Source organism: Tachysurus fulvidraco, chromosome 16 (genome assembly GCF_022655615.1).
Source record: "Tachysurus fulvidraco isolate hzauxx_2018 chromosome 16, HZAU_PFXX_2.0, whole genome shotgun sequence".
NCBI lineage: Eukaryota > Metazoa > Chordata > Actinopteri > Siluriformes > Bagridae > Tachysurus > Tachysurus fulvidraco.
The window spans coordinates 14,432,754-14,451,584 of NC_062533.1; the positions used below are offsets into that span (position 1 = coordinate 14,432,754).

General features: G+C 40.3%; 1 protein-coding gene across 2 annotated transcripts in view; it reads right to left on the bottom strand.

Moving 5' to 3' along the window:
* pex7 (peroxisomal biogenesis factor 7) overlaps nucleotides 1-18,831 on the bottom strand; it is a 41,506-nt gene that overhangs the window by 16,742 nt on the left and 5,933 nt on the right. Inside the window, exons 6-8 of one of the 2 annotated variants that reach the window (XM_027155413.2) lie at nucleotides 8,910-9,016; nucleotides 8,168-8,281; nucleotides 4,197-4,252 (exon numbers count right to left, since the gene is read on the bottom strand). In XM_027155413.2, the coding sequence (XP_027011214.2) occupies nucleotides 4,197-4,252; nucleotides 8,168-8,281; nucleotides 8,910-9,016 (277 nt within the window). The remainder of the gene's footprint in view (nucleotides 1-4,196; nucleotides 4,253-8,167; nucleotides 8,282-8,909; nucleotides 9,017-18,831) is intronic. The other variant, XM_027155414.2, reaches the window with a different exon arrangement.

Consider the following 18,831-nt stretch of genomic DNA (forward strand, 5'->3'; position numbering starts at 1 on the left):
CGGGTTTTTGAGCAAGACCTCGAGCCCTCGGCTTCTCAGACGTATGTCAGCCAAATGAGGCTCGTATAAATGAGGTGAAGTTTAGGGCAAGTCGTGGCCTAATGGTTAGAGAGTCTGACTCGTAATCCTAAGGTTGTGGGTTCGAGTCTCGGGCCGGCCACGATTGAGATCCTTGAGCACCGAACCCCCCAACTGCTCCCTGGGTGCTGCAGCATAAATGGCTGCCCACTGTTCCGGGTGTGTGTGTGCACTGCTGTGTGTGTGCACTGCTGTGTGTGTGCACTTTGGATGGGTCAAATGCAAAGAACGAATTCTGAGTATGGGTCACCGTACTTAGCCGTATGTCACTTCACTTCACTTTCATCAAGGACATGCTCCATGAATGCAGGAAGATCAGTTTCAGGAGCTTGCCTGGACTTACATCCAACTGGTTATCAGCTAATAAAAGGGATAATTTGGAGTTATTAAGATTTGTGTGAGAAAAGCAAGTAAAATGGTTGCGGTCGGCAAAGAAAGCTGCTAGTCCTTAGTTCATTAGTAGGCATCGGGGGGGTACGTACATGTAAGCAGAGTTCTGATGATGACCAGGAGTTCATAATAGTGGTCACACACTGTGCAAAGAGTTTTTATATGACTCATAAAGAAACATCATAGTCATGTGCTATATTTCTAGAAGTACTCAATGTAAAACTGGGGCTATTCCGAACGCTGAATCTATCATCAACACAGTGTTTCAAAGCTGCTCAAAGACACAATGTTATTTCAGGCACTAAATTAATTCCTGCACGAATATATCTGCTGTGAAAGCTACAAAGAACAGCTGCAATAGCCTAAAGCAACAGTGCTTACAATGGACACGCATCTGTTTTTATTTAAACACAATTTCTATTTTTAAAAGGCTTGGTAATTATATTTTAAATGGAACATGCATGAGTGAAAAGCATCGTAAAACTAAACAACTTGTGCCAACAATCTTTTAGTGTATAAACTGAATAAGGACAGTTCTTTAGCTGTTACTGTACACTGAAGTCATGTGAGTTTGGGATGAATATTAGATGATAGAACAGAATTTCAGCTTTCACTTACTGATATTTGCATCAACATGTTTTAAACAACTCAGAACGTAGCATCTTTGATAGCAGAAAGGACATTATTTCTATTTACATGGCTTCCTGTCATGCAAATGAGGATGAGGGTCACCTCTGAGTCTGGTTCCTCTCAAGGTTTCTTCCTCATATCATCTCAGAGAGATTTTCCTTGCCACCATCACCTCAGGTTTGCTCGTTATGGATAAATGTTAGAAATAAATAATAAACTAATTAAAAACTTTACCATTTTTATTTTGTTTCCCTACCTCTGTAAAGCTGCTTTGAGACAATGTGAATTCTTAAAAGGGCTACACAAATAAATTTAATCTAATTATTTGTATGGCATTTTTAACAACAGATATAGTCACAAAGCTGATATACAGAAATCGATTTTGCAAATTTAGATTCTTAATGAAAGCAGAGAAAGTGCCAAGAAATAATGGCATTTAGGACTTTATAATGTTCGCAACGCACTCTTTATTTCTAGATCATTTTCCATAATTCACTTCAATGGTAACTTTATTTGAAACTTTATTTTTATACCGTCTCTATGCGTCTGTAAAGCTGCTTTGGGACGATGTCAATTTGTTAAAAGTGCTATACAAATAAAATGAATTGAACCGAACCACGTCATATCTGTGTGAGCAAATTTTAGGTGACGTCACCGTCAGTTGTTTTGAGGTTTTTCTTCACAGTTCTCGCAATGTTCCTGTCATTAACCAGTGTTGTTCTTTTTAGGACTGTTTATGGTCTATTCCTCCAGTTCTTTGTGCAATGGTGCTGACAGATTCTCCCTTTTTTCTCAGCTTGCTTTTCTTCTATAGGCATGAGTCACATATTCCACTATGTCTGATTGCTTGAAATGTGGTTGTGTCATGTTCACAAGTTGTTTAACACATCTAGAAGTAAATATCAGGAAAAGAAAGCTGCATTTGTGATATATTGTCACATAATCACCTTTTTGACCTAAAACCCAAAGATATAACGGATATGCCTTACAGTTTGATTACTTCCAGAGGGCATCGTTTGTCTAGATCGCAGTCCTTTTGAGTCATCGGACATCTGTATTGAATATTAATATTTTTCATGAGCACAGGGCCGATACCTCATGGCAGTATCAGTATTGGCGCGTTACTAATCAAGCTTCATTCATCAGTAAATATGTGCAGCAACTCAGAATTAAGGTATTAACATAAAATCTAGTTTCTACCCAAAAAGGCCAATGTGCCTTCCAACATGAAACAACAATACATCAAAATCAAAGGCAGCTTAACATTTCCAGCTAAGTATTATGAAGAAGTATTAAAATTCTCCAATCATGGGAGATTACCGAAGGCTTTGAGATGAACAGCACGTTGCAAACAGTTTAAACTGCAGGCTTACAGAACATTCCGGCTAAAAATACCACGCAAACAGATAAAACATGAAACGTTTAAACAATCTACACAATACTTGAAACATTCCATACATCATATAACTGGAACAGTTTTTCCTGGGAAATATGCAAAGACATGGATCATTAATGGGTAAACAATGTGGGCACGTGTGTGTGCCAAGCTCCTCAGCATTATGTGCTCAAACCCATAATAAACCCACTTTTCTTTTTCTCATGCCACTTTGAGTTCAGCCCATGACCTCTACATCCTTCCAGGTCAATAGAGCATTATAAATATTATAAAAGACAATGAAATAATCTCTGTAAAAGATTAAGCATTTTTTTAAACTACCGGTGGCCGACTGACATCGTATAAATCTCCACATGCATGATTAACGGTTACTTTTTTCTTTAAACTGCTTTCCATATTAGAATCCTGTGGTTTAAAAACCTACACCATATGATAAGAATACAGAAATAAACCTTATACTAAAGTAATAAAGTAATGTAATAAAAGACTCATTTTACACAACTGCACTAACTGTGGCTGTTAGCGGATAACAATTAGATGCCAGACTACAATAATGATCCGTAATCAGAACATGGTTCCTTGTGGCTGAACAGCAGCATGAAGTCGTAGCCATGAAGGCAGTGATACAGACTTCAGGTGCAAAAATGATCTCCGTGTACATTATGAACACAGCTGATGGCCAATAAACCAGTGAAATTAAATCAGTGTGTTGTACAGCTCTTTGAGATTGAAACAGCACCAACTCTTCCGTCGTTGCAGCGTCTGACCTCGTGCTTTACCCACAGCCCACACGCTGTAATAGATCGGTGCTCAGCGTCACAAATAACTGCTGTGTCTGAACAGGTAAATGTCTGAAAATGTCACGCTCCAGCAGAATTTGGGCAGGTGTCGGGGGTATGGGGGTGGGGGTGGGGTGGTAAGAACTAATCAATGTAAGGAAATGATCTGGGAATATTTGAGAGTTTCAAATATGGCCATGTGGAGCCTGTAAACAAACCCACAACTCCTGATGCTCCAGATATTAAACTAACCCAAAAGTAAGTAATTTTTATTGCTTCCTAAATGAATACAACACATCATAGGATATTTAATAATCATTTAGCCTTATAAAAGATTTAATATCAGAGGACTGATAATGGGCCTCTGTGACAATGTAGATCTTTCTTTAAAAATCATTTTATGTTTTTGAAATGGATAAAAATGAGTTCTTCTTTTGGAAAACAAGGACATTTCCAAGTCATCCCAGACTCTGGTTACACTGTGCACAAATTCTTAATCCGGATGTGTAAATATTCAATTAACATGTAGCCAACTTTTATTTATTTATTTATTTATTTATTTTTATGTCCTTTAATTTTACTACCATGTTACTTTTACATGACGACTTTTGTGTTTTTAAATGATCACATTTTTTTTATTCTTCTATAAATCATATTTTCTTCAAAACATTTGCTTAAAAAAAATACATTTTATATATATTTATTTTGATATTTATATATTTGATATTGAATAATAATAACCTGTTCGGTATTACTGATAACCACTGAATTACAGAACTTTAATAGTTTTGTTAAGACAAAATACACTAAGATAAAAATTTGTTAAAAAAAATATTATTTAAGTATTACCATGAAAACCTGACTGAAAGAGCAAGAAATAAATTCTGTTGTAAATCTTGCATGCTGTTTGATTTTTGTTTTACCTGACTGTGAAGTCATAGGAGCAGGACGCCAACGTGGTCTTGTTAAACGGTGAGAACTGTAAAAGTCAGAAGAGGTAATAAATAACACAGATCTCTGAAGCAATACACTGCTTTATTCACACAAACTAGTGATCAGTCATGTGACCCTTCATATACATAATCAATCTGTTTCTTTTCACAAAGTTCCAACTGCCATCTATCCCTAATCCTATCTATCAGCAAGAAAAACCTCCACACCACTGCTGAGCAGGTACAGGAGAGAACATCCCTCGATGCTTAACCAACACGGTAAAGATTTTATCTGAACCATCTTTGAACTGCCATTGGGTGGGTCAGCTTTGTGCTCTGGTCTTCATCTGTGAACATTTGAAGACTTTGGCATGAAGGAATTAGTGTAATAAACTCATATAACCCTGATCTATTAGTTCCTCAGGAGCTCTTGGTTGCTTAATTCCACTCGACTACAATCTGTTATATAAGGGACATTATTTACATTGAGATTATTTCCTGTCCAGTGTCACCCAAATGTTCACTCCTGAGACTGGTTCCTGTCAAGGTTCCTTCCTCATAACATCTCAGAGAGATTTTCCTTGCCATCTTCACCTCAGGCTTTATCATTATTGATACATGTTAGAAATAAATAATAAATTAAAAGGTAGGGTCTTCGATTTTTGAAAGCCAATGTTGACATATAAAATCACCAAAACAAACACGCCCCTAACCCAAATAAGCCCCACCCCTGTATTGATAGCTCCGCCCACACATACATACGTAACCCAGGCGATTAATGGAAAGAAATGTGTCTTTATCATAGCTGAAGGGAAGAATAATACGATTGCAGATAAACAAACAAGCAAAAATGACACACAAGCATAATCATGTAAAGGACAAAGGCATATATTAGTTCTGTGTAACAAAGCAAAACCAACGTTACTCACCTATCGAGAAGGAAAAAAGCGCCTCGGCGTCTTAAGTAAAGTCGGCCACATATTCACAGGTCGGAGTTTCCCGAGTCAGTAACTCCTGAGCTAAACGCTGTTACTACACAAAACGCGGTTGTAGCTGCCTCTCTACATTACTACGATAGAAAAGAGGTGTTATTTGTGTAGTAACAGCGTTTAGCTCAGGAGTTATTGACTCGGGAAACTCCAACCTGTGAATATGTGGCCAACTTCCCTCTCCTTCAGTTCTCTCCAGCGCTGGAAAGCTGATCCTATATTAACACGTCCTACTTCTTGCCTTATCGTAAGTCTTTCTTCTCTTTCTTTCTTTGTTTTTATCCTCCATGTCAATGTTAAAACCGCTTTCTGCTAATGTCACACATGCGCACTGAACACTCTCTCCGCCGCATATTGACAAGCCCCGCCTCTTTCTGCTCATTGGCTACATGTTTGTTTTGATTTTTGTTTATTAATCGGAATTTCCCTTCAGCCCTCAACTGTTCAGTTTTTTAAATGAGCTTAATACAGATGGTTCTGGATCACGGCACTTAGCAAAGATTTTGAATGTTGTAGAAGAAGCAGCAGACTTTGTTTTGTCACATACACTTTACAGCACAGTGAAATTCTTTCTTCACATATCTTCACTTTGGAGTTTGGGGTCAAAGAGCAGCGTCAGGGGGCATGATACAGCACCTCTGGAGCAGAGAGGGTTAAGGGCCTTCCTCAAAGGCCCAACAATGGCAGCTTGGCAGTGCTGGGGCTTGAACCCTGAAAGCTTTAACCGCTTGATCCACCACTAACCCTAAATAAAAATGTATTGCAATGAGATAATAACCATATATCAATTATATCTAGATGAGAACAGACCTTCCGGTCCATCATCAGAGCTCCAAATATAATTGAAACAGTTTTATTTCCTACAAGAACAAACCTGGGATTAAATGAGTTTGATTTTCTGAAAAAACGTGGTGCTTTATTGTTATGTAACAACACAGATTAGCTAACTGTCCGATGTACTGTATATTACGCTACATTCATGCTGTCTGGGGAACGCTGATGAGAGGCTTTTAATGCAGTAATCTATAGTGGTTAGTGGGCTAAAATAACACGCTGACAACTTCAAACAGAAAAGCCCTGACAACTAGAAGAACCTATTGATTACGCTTGTGTCTCACACCTAGCCTCTCATTTCACTGACCATTGGGGTATTATATTAATATAATATTAGCTCAATATTATCGTATTGCATATCTTATTATCGTATTGCACCTAAGATTATTTCAATATCTACATGTTTAAATAGCTTGAAATGAAATTATGAATTTATATTTATTACATAAATTATTACATATGAATTGCTGTTAGATCACGATGTTATAATGCAACATCTATAGCTTTTATACAAGATAGTTGAATATGTACTTGCTTAAACATTTAAAAAAAATCAACAGTTTTTTTTTTGTGTGTAAACAATTACAGACTATAACACTAATTAGAACCTAGTCTAGTTAAATGTTGGCAGTTTATACACCAGCGCTGGATTTTATTCAGTAGATTTAGAGAAAATCCACAGCATTCATAAAAACACAAAAAAACAAGCATATTTCTCACACACACGGACGCACGCACGTACACAGACGCACGCACTGACACGGACGCACGCACTGACAAGGACGCACGCACGGACATGGACGCACGCACGCACTGACACGGACGCACGCACGCACTGACACGGACGCACTGACACGGACGCACGCACTGACACGGACGCACGCACTGACACGGACGCACGCACTGACACGGACGCACGCACTGACAAGGACGCACGCACGGATACGGACGCACGCACTGACACGGACGCACGCACTGACACGGACGCACGCACTGACACGGACGCACGCACTGACACGGACGCACGCACTGACACGGACGCACTGACACGGACGCACGCACTGACACGGACACGGACGCAGACACGGACGCACGCACTGACACGGACGCACACACGGACACGAGCGCACACACGGACACGAGCGCACACACGGACAGACGCATACACGGACAGACGCATACACGGACAGACGCATACACTGACACAGATACACACACCGACACGGACACAGACACACACACACACACACGGACACACACGGACACAAACGCGGACACACACACAGACACAAACACACACACACACAGACATGCAGATAGACAGACACACACACACAGACAGACAGACAAACACACAGACACAAACACAGACACGGACACGCACACGGACACGCACACATACACAGACACGCAAAAGGGATTACACACGGACACACACGGAAACACAGACACACGGACACACTCAGACAGACACACTCAGACAGACAGACAAACACATACACAGATAGACACAGACACACACACAGACAGACACAGACACACACGGACACAGACAGACACACGCAGGCACGCACGCACTCACACACACACACACACACACACACACACACACACACAAACAGAGCTTACTAGTATCACAAGTATAACCTGCGCTTGCCAACTTCACCAAGCTTCAGGCAGTAATTGACTCCATTTCTCGAACACGAAGTGACGCCATAACGGCTGTGCGTTGGAGTGATAAAGGATCATGTTACTACAACATAAGCATTCAGACAAGAAAATGAAAGTTCCAGATATGTTCAACGATGCCAGTTATCACTTACTGATATTTACTAATGCTTCAGAACAACAAATCTATGGACTTTCGCTGGATTGAAGAACCGGAAAGCTTAGTTACTCTATAACGATCATGAGATGTTTTATGTATTTTTAACTTGCTGACATTTTCATATTGCTTTTTTTTTTAACTGCCGACTTAACGACCGACTTAATACTCTTTATCTGCTCATCATCTATTTTTCTCTCTCTTCAGTATGTCAATAAGGCAAAAATATCTCTTGCAGATCAAAAACAAAAATTTAACATCGATGTAAAAAAAATAAAAATACAAAAAATAATAATAAATGTACTGGCTGTTACCTTTACTCTCCGGATGGCATAGGAATGACCCAGCATTTGAGCTACAGGCTGCCGAACGTTACGTAGATCCCACACACACACACTGGAGTCAACGGCTCCTGTCGCCAACACGTTCTGCAAAGACAAAGTGTCTGAATGTTGGCTAAGGTGTTAGTTTGTTGGATGGTTGCGAGTTCAAATCCCAGATCCACCAAGGTGCCAGTGCTGGGTCCCTGAGCAAGATTCTTAACCCTCAATTGCTCAGTTTTATAACGCAATAAAACAGAATTTTTTTTTTTACATGTTAACTAAATTTAAAGACTTGCTTGTTCGAAAGAGTTTTATCAGACGTCCCATAAGTCAAAGATGTTACATTTACACACAACAAAACATAAAACATGACAAAAACCAAAACCACAACATGACTGGTTAAAAATGTTCAAATTTAATCAACAAGTTGGACATAATAATAAACATGGAAGTGTGCTGGGACGTGAATAATACACCCTAAGACTCATATTCAAGTTGACACACATTGTGAAAATTGATGGATAAACACAAAATGCAATCAAATAAATTAGAGTTACGTTCAGAATTCAATAAGAAAGCATTTGCTGATTAAGTCTACGAAAAGAGCCAAATGAGTATAGAGCCATTTTTAAATAAAATTTAAAATATATCAAGTTCGTTGAAAGTGTTTATTTGCCTTTCGCTGTTAAACGCAGCTCCAAGGATAATGAGTGAAACCTGATGTGTAGGTCACCTGGTCATACTTGCACCAATCACAGCTAAGGATCTCTGCTTTGTGTGCCGGAATAGCCAATCGACACGAGCCTGCTTTTACGTCCCAAACTCTCAGCGTGCCATCTCCTGGATACACAAACAACAGACTGTTATTATTGGCCATGATTTTAGTCATGCATAGAAAAATAGCTAATTATTCAATATATAGACATAATCAGTAATTCACCATTTGGTGAAAGTCACCCACAAAATAGGGCTGGGCGATATGGCTGAAAACTGTATCACGATATCAGTGTTTCATATCGGTCGATATCGATAATTATTGATATTTTTTATGACCCATTTAAAATAAGGACCAGGAAAAAAATATATTACATTTAAACATTTTTATTTTAAACTTAACCTTCCTCTGATCAGAATCCCCTCAGTTATTAAGACAGAAATGTCAACAACCAGGAAAACTCCAATAATTCAAATGTAAACACATGTCTAAAGTCACAATGAACACTTAATTATCTCTTAACATTTAAGGTGCAAAATGAAAGAAAATGTAAGAAATGCTTAATAAAGTGTAATAAAATAGTGCAAAGTGTTAAATATAAACATAGAGAAACGGCACTTTCATAATTTGCAGACGACATTGGTGTGACTACGGTATCCAAATTATAATATCCAAAAAACTGCCATGCTGGCGAGCCGACTTTTCCTCTTTTATTACAATTTCCTTGCTCGCTGTGGCTCATTTTCTGCTTATCAGTCGCCGGTTACCGATGAGGAACACAGCAGACCAGAACGAGACAACAATATGGCACAACCAAACATGATACTGTTATATGATTGGCTGTTAGCGTGACACTCCCTAAACGTGCTTCGCAACCTCTGTTTTCTTCCGACGAAGAATAAAAAATATCAAACGTTTTATCTGAAGCACAAGAAAGCACAGCTCAGTGCTTCGATTTGTTTGTATTTATCCCCGATGATCAAACCCGAGGCCTGTGTCAAGGAAAAACTCCCTTAGATGGAAGAGGAAGAAACCTTGAGAGGAACCAGACACCTCATCCTCAATTGGACACTGGATGGTGTGATTATAAACTGTTATAAACATCAGAGAGTGTCATTTTGAATAATGTCCTTTCTGCAGTCAGACACAGTCAGACAATTGCGTATGGGTTGTTGTCCTCGAATACCACATGTAGTTAGCTTCTTCTCTCTGAATGTCTGAAATGCTCATGAAGTGGAGCACGACTGAAGTTGGTACATCTCTAGATCCCTCAGGATCCATGGTCTTAGAAGTGAAGTGACGTGACATACGGCTAAGTACGGTGACCCATACTCAGAATTCGTTCTCTGCATTTAACCCATCCAAAGTGCACACACACAGCAGTGAACACACACACACAGACACAGCAGTGAACACACACACACAGACACAGCAGTGAACACACACACACAGACACAGCAGTGAACACACACACACAGCAGAACACGCACACACAGCAGAACACGCACACACAGCAGAACACGCACACACAGCAGAACACGCACACACAGCAGAACACGCACACACAGCAGAACACGCACAGCAGAACACGCACAGCAGAACACGCACAGCAGTGAACACACACAGCAGTGAACACACACAGCAGTGAACACACACAGCAGTGAACACACACACACACAGCAGTGAACACACACACACACAGCAGTGAACACACACACAGACACACACAGCAGTGAACACACACACACACAGCAGTGAACACACACACAAACACACACAGCAGTGAACACACACACACACACACACACAGCAGTGAACACACACACACACACACACACAGCAGTGAACACACACACACACACACACACAGCAGTGAACACACACACACACAGCAGTGAACACACACACACACAGCAGTGAACACGCACACACACAGCAGTGAACACACACACACACAGCAGTGAACACACACACACACAGCAGTGAACACACACACACACACAGCAGTGAACACACACACACACAGCAGTGAACACACACACACACACACACACAGCAGTGAACACACACACACACAGCAGTGAACACACACACACACAGCAGTGAACACACACACACACAGCAGTGAACACACACACACACAGCAGTGAACACACACACACACAGCAGTGAACACACACACACACAGCAGTGAACACACACACACACAGCAGTGAACACACACACACACAGCAGTGAACACACACACACACAGCAGTGAACACACACACACACAGCAGTGAACACACACACACACACAGCAGTGAACACACACACACACACAGCAGTGAACACACACACACACACAGCAGTGAACACACACACACACACAGCAGTGAACACACACACACACAGCAGTGAACACACACACACACAGCAGTGAACACACACACACACAGCAGTGAACACACACACACACACACACAGCAGTGAACACACACACACACAGCAGTGAACACACACACACACAGCAGTGAACACACACACACACACAGCAGTGAACACACACACACACACACAGCAGTGAACACACACACACACACACAGCAGTGAACACACACACACACACACACACAGCAGTGAACACACACACACACACACAGCAGTGAACACACACACACACAGCAGTGAACACACACACACACACACAGCAGTGAACACACACACACACACACACACAGCAGTGAACACACACACACACACACACACAGCAGTGAACGCACACACACAGCAGTGAACACACACACAGCAGTGAACACACACACAGCAGTGAACACACACACAGCAGTGAACACACACACAGCAGTGAACACACACACACACACACACAGCAGTGAACACACACACACACACACACAGCAGTGAACACACACACACACAGCAGTGAACACACACACAGCAGTGAACACACACACAGCAGTGAACACACACACAGCAGTGAACACACACACAGCAGTGAACACACACACAGCAGTGAACACACACACAGCAGTGAACACACACACAGCAGTGAACACACACACAGCAGTGAACACACACTCTGAGCAGTGAACACACACTCTGAGCAGTGGGCAGCCATCTATGTTGCGACGCCTGGGGAGCAGTCGGCGGGTTCGGTGCCTTGCTCAAGGGCACCTCAGTCGCGGTATTGCCGGCCCGAGACTCGAACCCACAACCTTAGGGTTAGGAGTCAAACTCTCTAACCATTAGGACACGACTTCCCAGTGTTTAGATATGATGAGTCTACTGTAGAAATAATAAGTGCAGATACTGCATTTGAAAACATACATATTCGATGTAGCTTCGGTGTGTAGAGTGTGTGATGATTCACGCCTGGTCGCTAATCACACTGCTAAAGTAGTAGCTATAAACAAAAGCAGTCTTGCAGCTCCAGGGCAAATTAATAAGGAACGTTTTTGAGTCCTGATTGACTGTATTTGGGGCGTAAAGGAAAACTGCAGATGGTTTGTTTTTTAGCTGAACTGCTCTTTTTTGTTTTGTTTTTTTCAACGGGACGCTACAATCAGCAAAGGTGGTCCTGCCAAATTCTCCTGCCGTTTCAAACTGCACGAATGCTGTAATTGCTGCCCTGACACTAGCACAGCAACTGCAAACCGTATCTAAACTTCAGAAATATTCCCCCTCCGATACTTCCTCAGAAACCTGTGAGCTGTGACGATCATTTCAAGGAACCCGTAGCCATGAATGGAAGAAGAGTAGAACTGCCAAGATGATGCGGCATTGTGTAAAAATGTACCAGCTAGACACTGAACTTTAAACACACACATCTCTCTCTCTCTCTCTCTCTCTCTCTCTCTCTTTCTCTCTTCATCTATCTATCTGTGAGTGTGTACCCTCTATGACCTTCTTTCATATATCGAAAACCCTAAAAGTCTAAAAGGAGGAGACTCATGAGACTCTGTAATTCAACACTACATTTAACATTCTGTAGTCAGCAGTACATGTAAGTGAGTTGTGGGTTGACCGTTTATCGTGTAGAGCACGTGTCCGTGAAGACCTGCAACATCACCACTATTTTCACCAGTAAAAAACAAGTCTAGAGCTGATCAGAGAAAACACACTGTTCTAGTGACACTGGTTATTACACATATATTAATCGATAAACTCATCAATTGTCTTTTACTGTTTCATTTATAGTTTCAAACTTTGCCCTCAGTCAAGTGAGCAGGTAGTTATTAGCCTTTATTTGTTTGATGGAGGTGTAAAGAAGGTGTGGCCTGTGAGTATCAGCCTCAATGAAGGAGGTGTGGCCTGTGTGTATCAGCCTCAATGAAGGAGGTGTGGCCTGTGTTTATCTGCGTGTATCAGCCTCAATGAAGGAGGTGTGGCCTGTGTGTATCAGCCTCAACGAAGGAGGTGTGGGCTGTGTGTATCAGCCTCAATGAAGTAGGTGTGGCCTGTGTGTATCAGCCTCACTGAACAAGGTGTGGGCTGTGTGTATCAGCCTCAATGAAGGAGGTGTGGGCTGTGTGTATCAGCCTCAATGAAGGAGGTGTGGGCTGTGTATATCAGCCTCAATGAAGGAGGTGTGGCCTGTGTGTATCAGCCTCAATGAAGGAGGTGTGGGCTGTGTGTATCAGCCTCAATGAAGGAGGTGTGGGCTGTGTGTATCAGCCTCAATGAAGGAGGTGTGGGCTGTGTGTCTGTCAGCTCTAGTGAAGGAGGGGTGGTCTGTGTATATCAGCCTCAATGAAGGAGGTGTGGGCTGTGTGTATCAGCCTCAATGAAGGAGGTGTGGGCTGTGTGTATCAGCCTCAATGAAGGAGGTGTGGGCTGTGTGTCTGTCAGCTCTAGTAAAGGAGGTGTGGCCTGTGTGTCTGTCAGCTCTAGTGAAGGAGGTGTGGCCTGTGTGTCAGTGAAGTAACAGTTTTGTACAATACTGTACTGTGAAACATAAAATCTTTTATTTGTTAAAATATTTATAAACACATCACACACAAAATGAATAATCACATATCAAAATTGAAGATTGTATGAACTCGGTAGATGAAACAACACAATTCGATAACACACACCCCTGTATATTGATCTTTTTGTCATGATCTTTTATCTTAAAGGCGGTTTCTAAACACGGGAATGAAGTGTTTTATAAACTTTCCATTCCTATGTGAATAGATTTAACATCTCCACATTCTATACAAGCCTCTGCTTTGGACAATTAACTCCAGAGCAATCCAAACATTATTCTTATTGACAAGTCAATAAGTAACTACTTCAATAAATAGCCTTCAATTTACTTCACTGTCGCGCTGGAGCTTTTACGCAGAGGCTACACGCAACAAGCCGCAGTCGATCGGAAAGACGCAGTGCTGAGCTCGAGCCAAATGAATTCTTGCACAAAATTAAAACCTGTGTCTACTGCAGAATATTCCGTTTGTGCGATTGGACAGCTTTATTCAGCCTGGTGCATTTCATGAATTCTCATTAAAAAGGAGAGGAAACTTCTGTTCATTGAACTACTGCCATGCTTGTAAAATAGACTGCAGAGATTCCAAATGGAAGTCATTTCTTGGGATAAATTAGCATTTCCTACAGGGCTGGGCTGCAGCGTTTAGTTAAAATCTTTGATTTGCAGCCCCCTCTGCCCGCTGCTGACTTTAATTGTGGGTAATGGATCTCTCGTCGAGATTGCTGGCACACTAAGCCTTTGCCTTTAATGCTTTCATGGAAGTCTATATCAGCAGTGTGCGAGCAGGAAAAAAAATAAAAGCAGGATCGCTGATAAGCTTTAATCTTGTACTATTGTGCTATTGTTTCTCTCTGCAGCTCTTCAAAGCAAACCTTCAATGTAAATGACATTATCATTCAGCAGTGTGCCACAGTGCTGTCGTGGAACAAAAAAAAGCTGGAAACAGCACTACAAAGCCACTTACGTTCAATATTTTTTCATAAGAACACTACATGTTAATGTGACAGGACAGAGTACTAAAAATGAAGTGCTTAAATAATCTGTCAAACGATAGAAAGTTCTACTTTATGATCAGTGAGTTTACAAAAATGATCTCATCACATTAGGTATATGTGATATAAAACGAGTCAGGTTGGGTTTTTTCTCTCTCTCCAGTTTTTAGATGCTTGTGAACCAGCACTTGGAGTGTTTCAGAGAGCAGAAACGGTTTTGATATCACTGTTTACTTCAGCAGATCGTCTGAGAACATTTGTGTGACTGTACTGGAGCATAATAAAGGGGGAGAATAATATCGAAAGAAAATGTTAGCATGTACGCTTGAGAAAGTTCATCAACCAAAGGAGAGCTTGGAATCCTATGAAACTCTTGAAGGAATAAAACTAAAATTGGTGCACACGTGTTTAAGATTATATGTCAATTACATCGCCAATGAACGTCTATATAATGTAACGAAAACACAATTCGCAAGTGATTGGCTTTCACATTTTAACACTCCTGGAGCCAGGGGTGTGAACCGAAGCCACCAGCCCGCAGGCGCTCTTTTATCATTGACTAAAGCACAGCAAGTAATTTCATGGTAGTGCATATGATGAGTGGCTCACAATCAACGTGCACGAGTGGCTGTTGGATGAAATAGTACCCTGGGTTAATGCATATTAAATAGGCGACGTTGGCTTAACACTTAGGATGGTTAAGCACATGAAGTATATTGCTGGTCATGTGTGTTAACTGCTTTAGTGAGTTAATTGATGTACTTGATAAGTACCTTAAAGCGATGTTCGTCAGTTCAAAGCCAGATGATCCCACAATGATATGTGGCTGGGAGTCGAGAGAGCAAAATTGGTCATGTTTTTCGGGTGAGAGAGATAATTCATTCTCTCTTAATGTCAATCACAGCAACACTGACCTATCAAAACCATGTGTGAGGGTGTGTATGCGAGTGTGTTAAGCTGTCGTGTGTATAAATAATTGAGCGCACACAAATGGGACGGGAAGAGAATGTTGTAAGCACAAGATCTATATACAAGATCTATAAGGACTAAAAGACAAGGGACGTTCTGTAATAGGATACTAATTAAAGATTACGGTGATGTATTTTTTATTAATTAAAGAGAACGGTGGTGTAATACTGTGTTGTATTCACTTTTTAACTTCAGCAGTTAGCCAACATGGACACATTTTATATTTGTTAATGAATGATGCACTTTTTAACCCGTTACAGTTACATTTTTTTAATGATGTGAAAAAAGTTTTCTGCAAAAAAAAGTTTAGTGATAAAGTTCCTGTTATCACTTACGTTACAGCAGCTATAAACATAGCTGCTCGTTCCTTCGCCTGCTTCTTTCTTTCTCTCACTTATGTTATAGAAAAACTGAAATGTGCCAAATCGCAAAACGCACACAAACACACACCGGTGTGTACTTTTATGCAAATTATTGACATCACTAATTAAATTAATAATTAAAAAGTATTTTCTTTTTTGTTTTTAATATTTAAAAGCTTTGATTAGAACTGAGGTTTACATTTATTTGGCATAAATGTTAATTTGATATAATTTTACATAACATTAATTTGGTGGACGTTTTCAGCCACAGCGGTACACGCAAAGGCAGTGTTTATGAAGTGTCCAGAACGGGTTAATATTCATGTCAAATGGTTTGTTCTAATAAACAGATTTTAAAAAGCTTGTTGTTTAATTATAACAGGTGTAAATAAAAACCTATTATTGTTGCTGTGGTGACATTTTCATTTAGGTGAAATTCATTTAATGGTTATGGAAGAAGTCTTTATTTAAAGTTTAGCAGCACAGGAATATATTGCCAATAAAGGAGTGTATGAGAGGGAGAGAGAGAGAGAGAGAGAGAGAGAGAGAGAGAGAGGGAGAGAGTGAGAGAGAGAGAGAGAGAGAGAGAGAGAATGAGCCTAGGGAGAGAATAAATGTTTATCATAGTTATAGCATGATAGCATGAAGTAAAAACACAAACCTGTCTCTTGTCTATTCCACAACATTAACTCCAAACCTTTAAAATGTGAGGCATCGTTCATTAAGAAAAAATATTTTTTGCACGTGTGTTTTTCCCCCCAACTGTATTTCTAAGCAAATAAAATTGCTTTATTAGATAACACTACAACAGCTATGAATTGGAATCAAATTTAATGGCATTTTGTCCAAAATCATATTTACTATTTTACTATTATTATTATTATTATTTTTAGTATTATTATTTCGCAGCACAGTAAAAGAAATGAGATTTGCTGGCGGTATTGATTTTTTTTTTAGAAAGACAAGATTATAAAATTATGCATGTTCCTCACATGAATGATCACTGATCAATATTTATAGTCGATAAGTTCCCCGAGTATGAAAAGGACACAATTCTCCAATATAAAACTCAGCAATAAAGCACAAAGCAGTCAACTACTCAAAATACAAAGAAAATATATATTGCAGTTTATTTTTAACTGACAGTCTACCCAGCATGTTTGTAACCTTTCTCTCAGCAGAAGCACAAAGACTTTTTCCACATGATCAGATTCAGTGTTGTTTCGGCATCGAGGCTCTCGCATCGATTTTCAGACATCTTTCATTACACACATGTTTAGGAAATAGGAAAGAAAAGGGCTCTTTGTCATCACGTCCTTGCAACATTCCCTTTGGACAATTCAAATACAAAAGAAATAAAGCAATGAACTGGAAGTATTAATGGAAATAATTTAAACTAAAGTGTTATTAAACCTTGCTGTTAGAGCCCATCTCCTTCATGGTTTAAATACACTGCCTGGTTTGAGATGCTTTTCTGCTCAACGCAGCTGTAAAGAGTGGTTCTTTGACTCACTATTGTCTTTCTGTATACTAAACCCATTCTACTCTGACCACTGACATAAAATAGACAACTGTAACCTAAAAAATGAACAAGTATGTATTCTGCATAATAATGTGTTCGAGTGCCCTGTTTCTTGGAGTCCTTTTATGCTGATTGAATGTTCAGGTGTGGTTAGGAAGCCGATTGACTGCACATGGTGTGGTTTGAAAGCTGATTGATTAATTAGGTGTGTTTTGAAAGCAAAAATTGACATGGAGCTAATATTTTTGACCACCCCATTTTCACTATAAATGTATTTTATATTCCAAAATGTACCAAAAGCTAATACATAGCACTGGTGAATGTTTTATTATATCAAGTTTTATCAATGCTGCAAACATTGGAAAGATCCTTAGGAAAATGTTCCAAAATTCCTGGAGAGCTAATAATTTTGGCCTCAACTGTACACACACACACACACACACACACACACACACTACAACTAAGGATCTTTAACCTTCAGCGTACAGGCAGCCTCTGTTGAGAGCTTTATTTCTGAAGCACTGGCGCTCAGCAGGGTTGTGTGTTGCTTTATTTGGAACACAGCCGCTAGGTGAAACAGTGAGGTAACGAAGCACAGGAGCTGCAGAGTCTCTGTGTGAGCTGATAAGATCTGTACAGAGCAGCTGGGAGCTGAACAACTCCAGGACACGATGACAGAACCGACACACACACACACACACACACACACACACACACACACACACACACACACACACACACACACACACATACAAGTACACAGAGACACACACAGACACACACAGAGCATTGTCTCCAGCAGTTAACGTTCTCTCTCCCTGTTCTGATAAGAAAAATCCTTAATATTTTCTCAAAACAATAACTAGTCTAAAAAAAAGTTAAGGAGAATATTCGTTATTTTCGGCAACTCGAGGCACGGGTGTTTGTGTAACCCACCTAATAATTTCACAAACAATAGCACTATTGTTAAAGGCTGTGCTGCGAATGAACATTCATGACGAGGTGCTCAATACCGACCTGAAGAAAAACTCAGCTATAGTCCTGTACACTTCCTGAGGAGGCTGAGAACACAGTACTACGACATTACAGGCAGAACATCCACCACGACATCCACCAGTCATCTCGG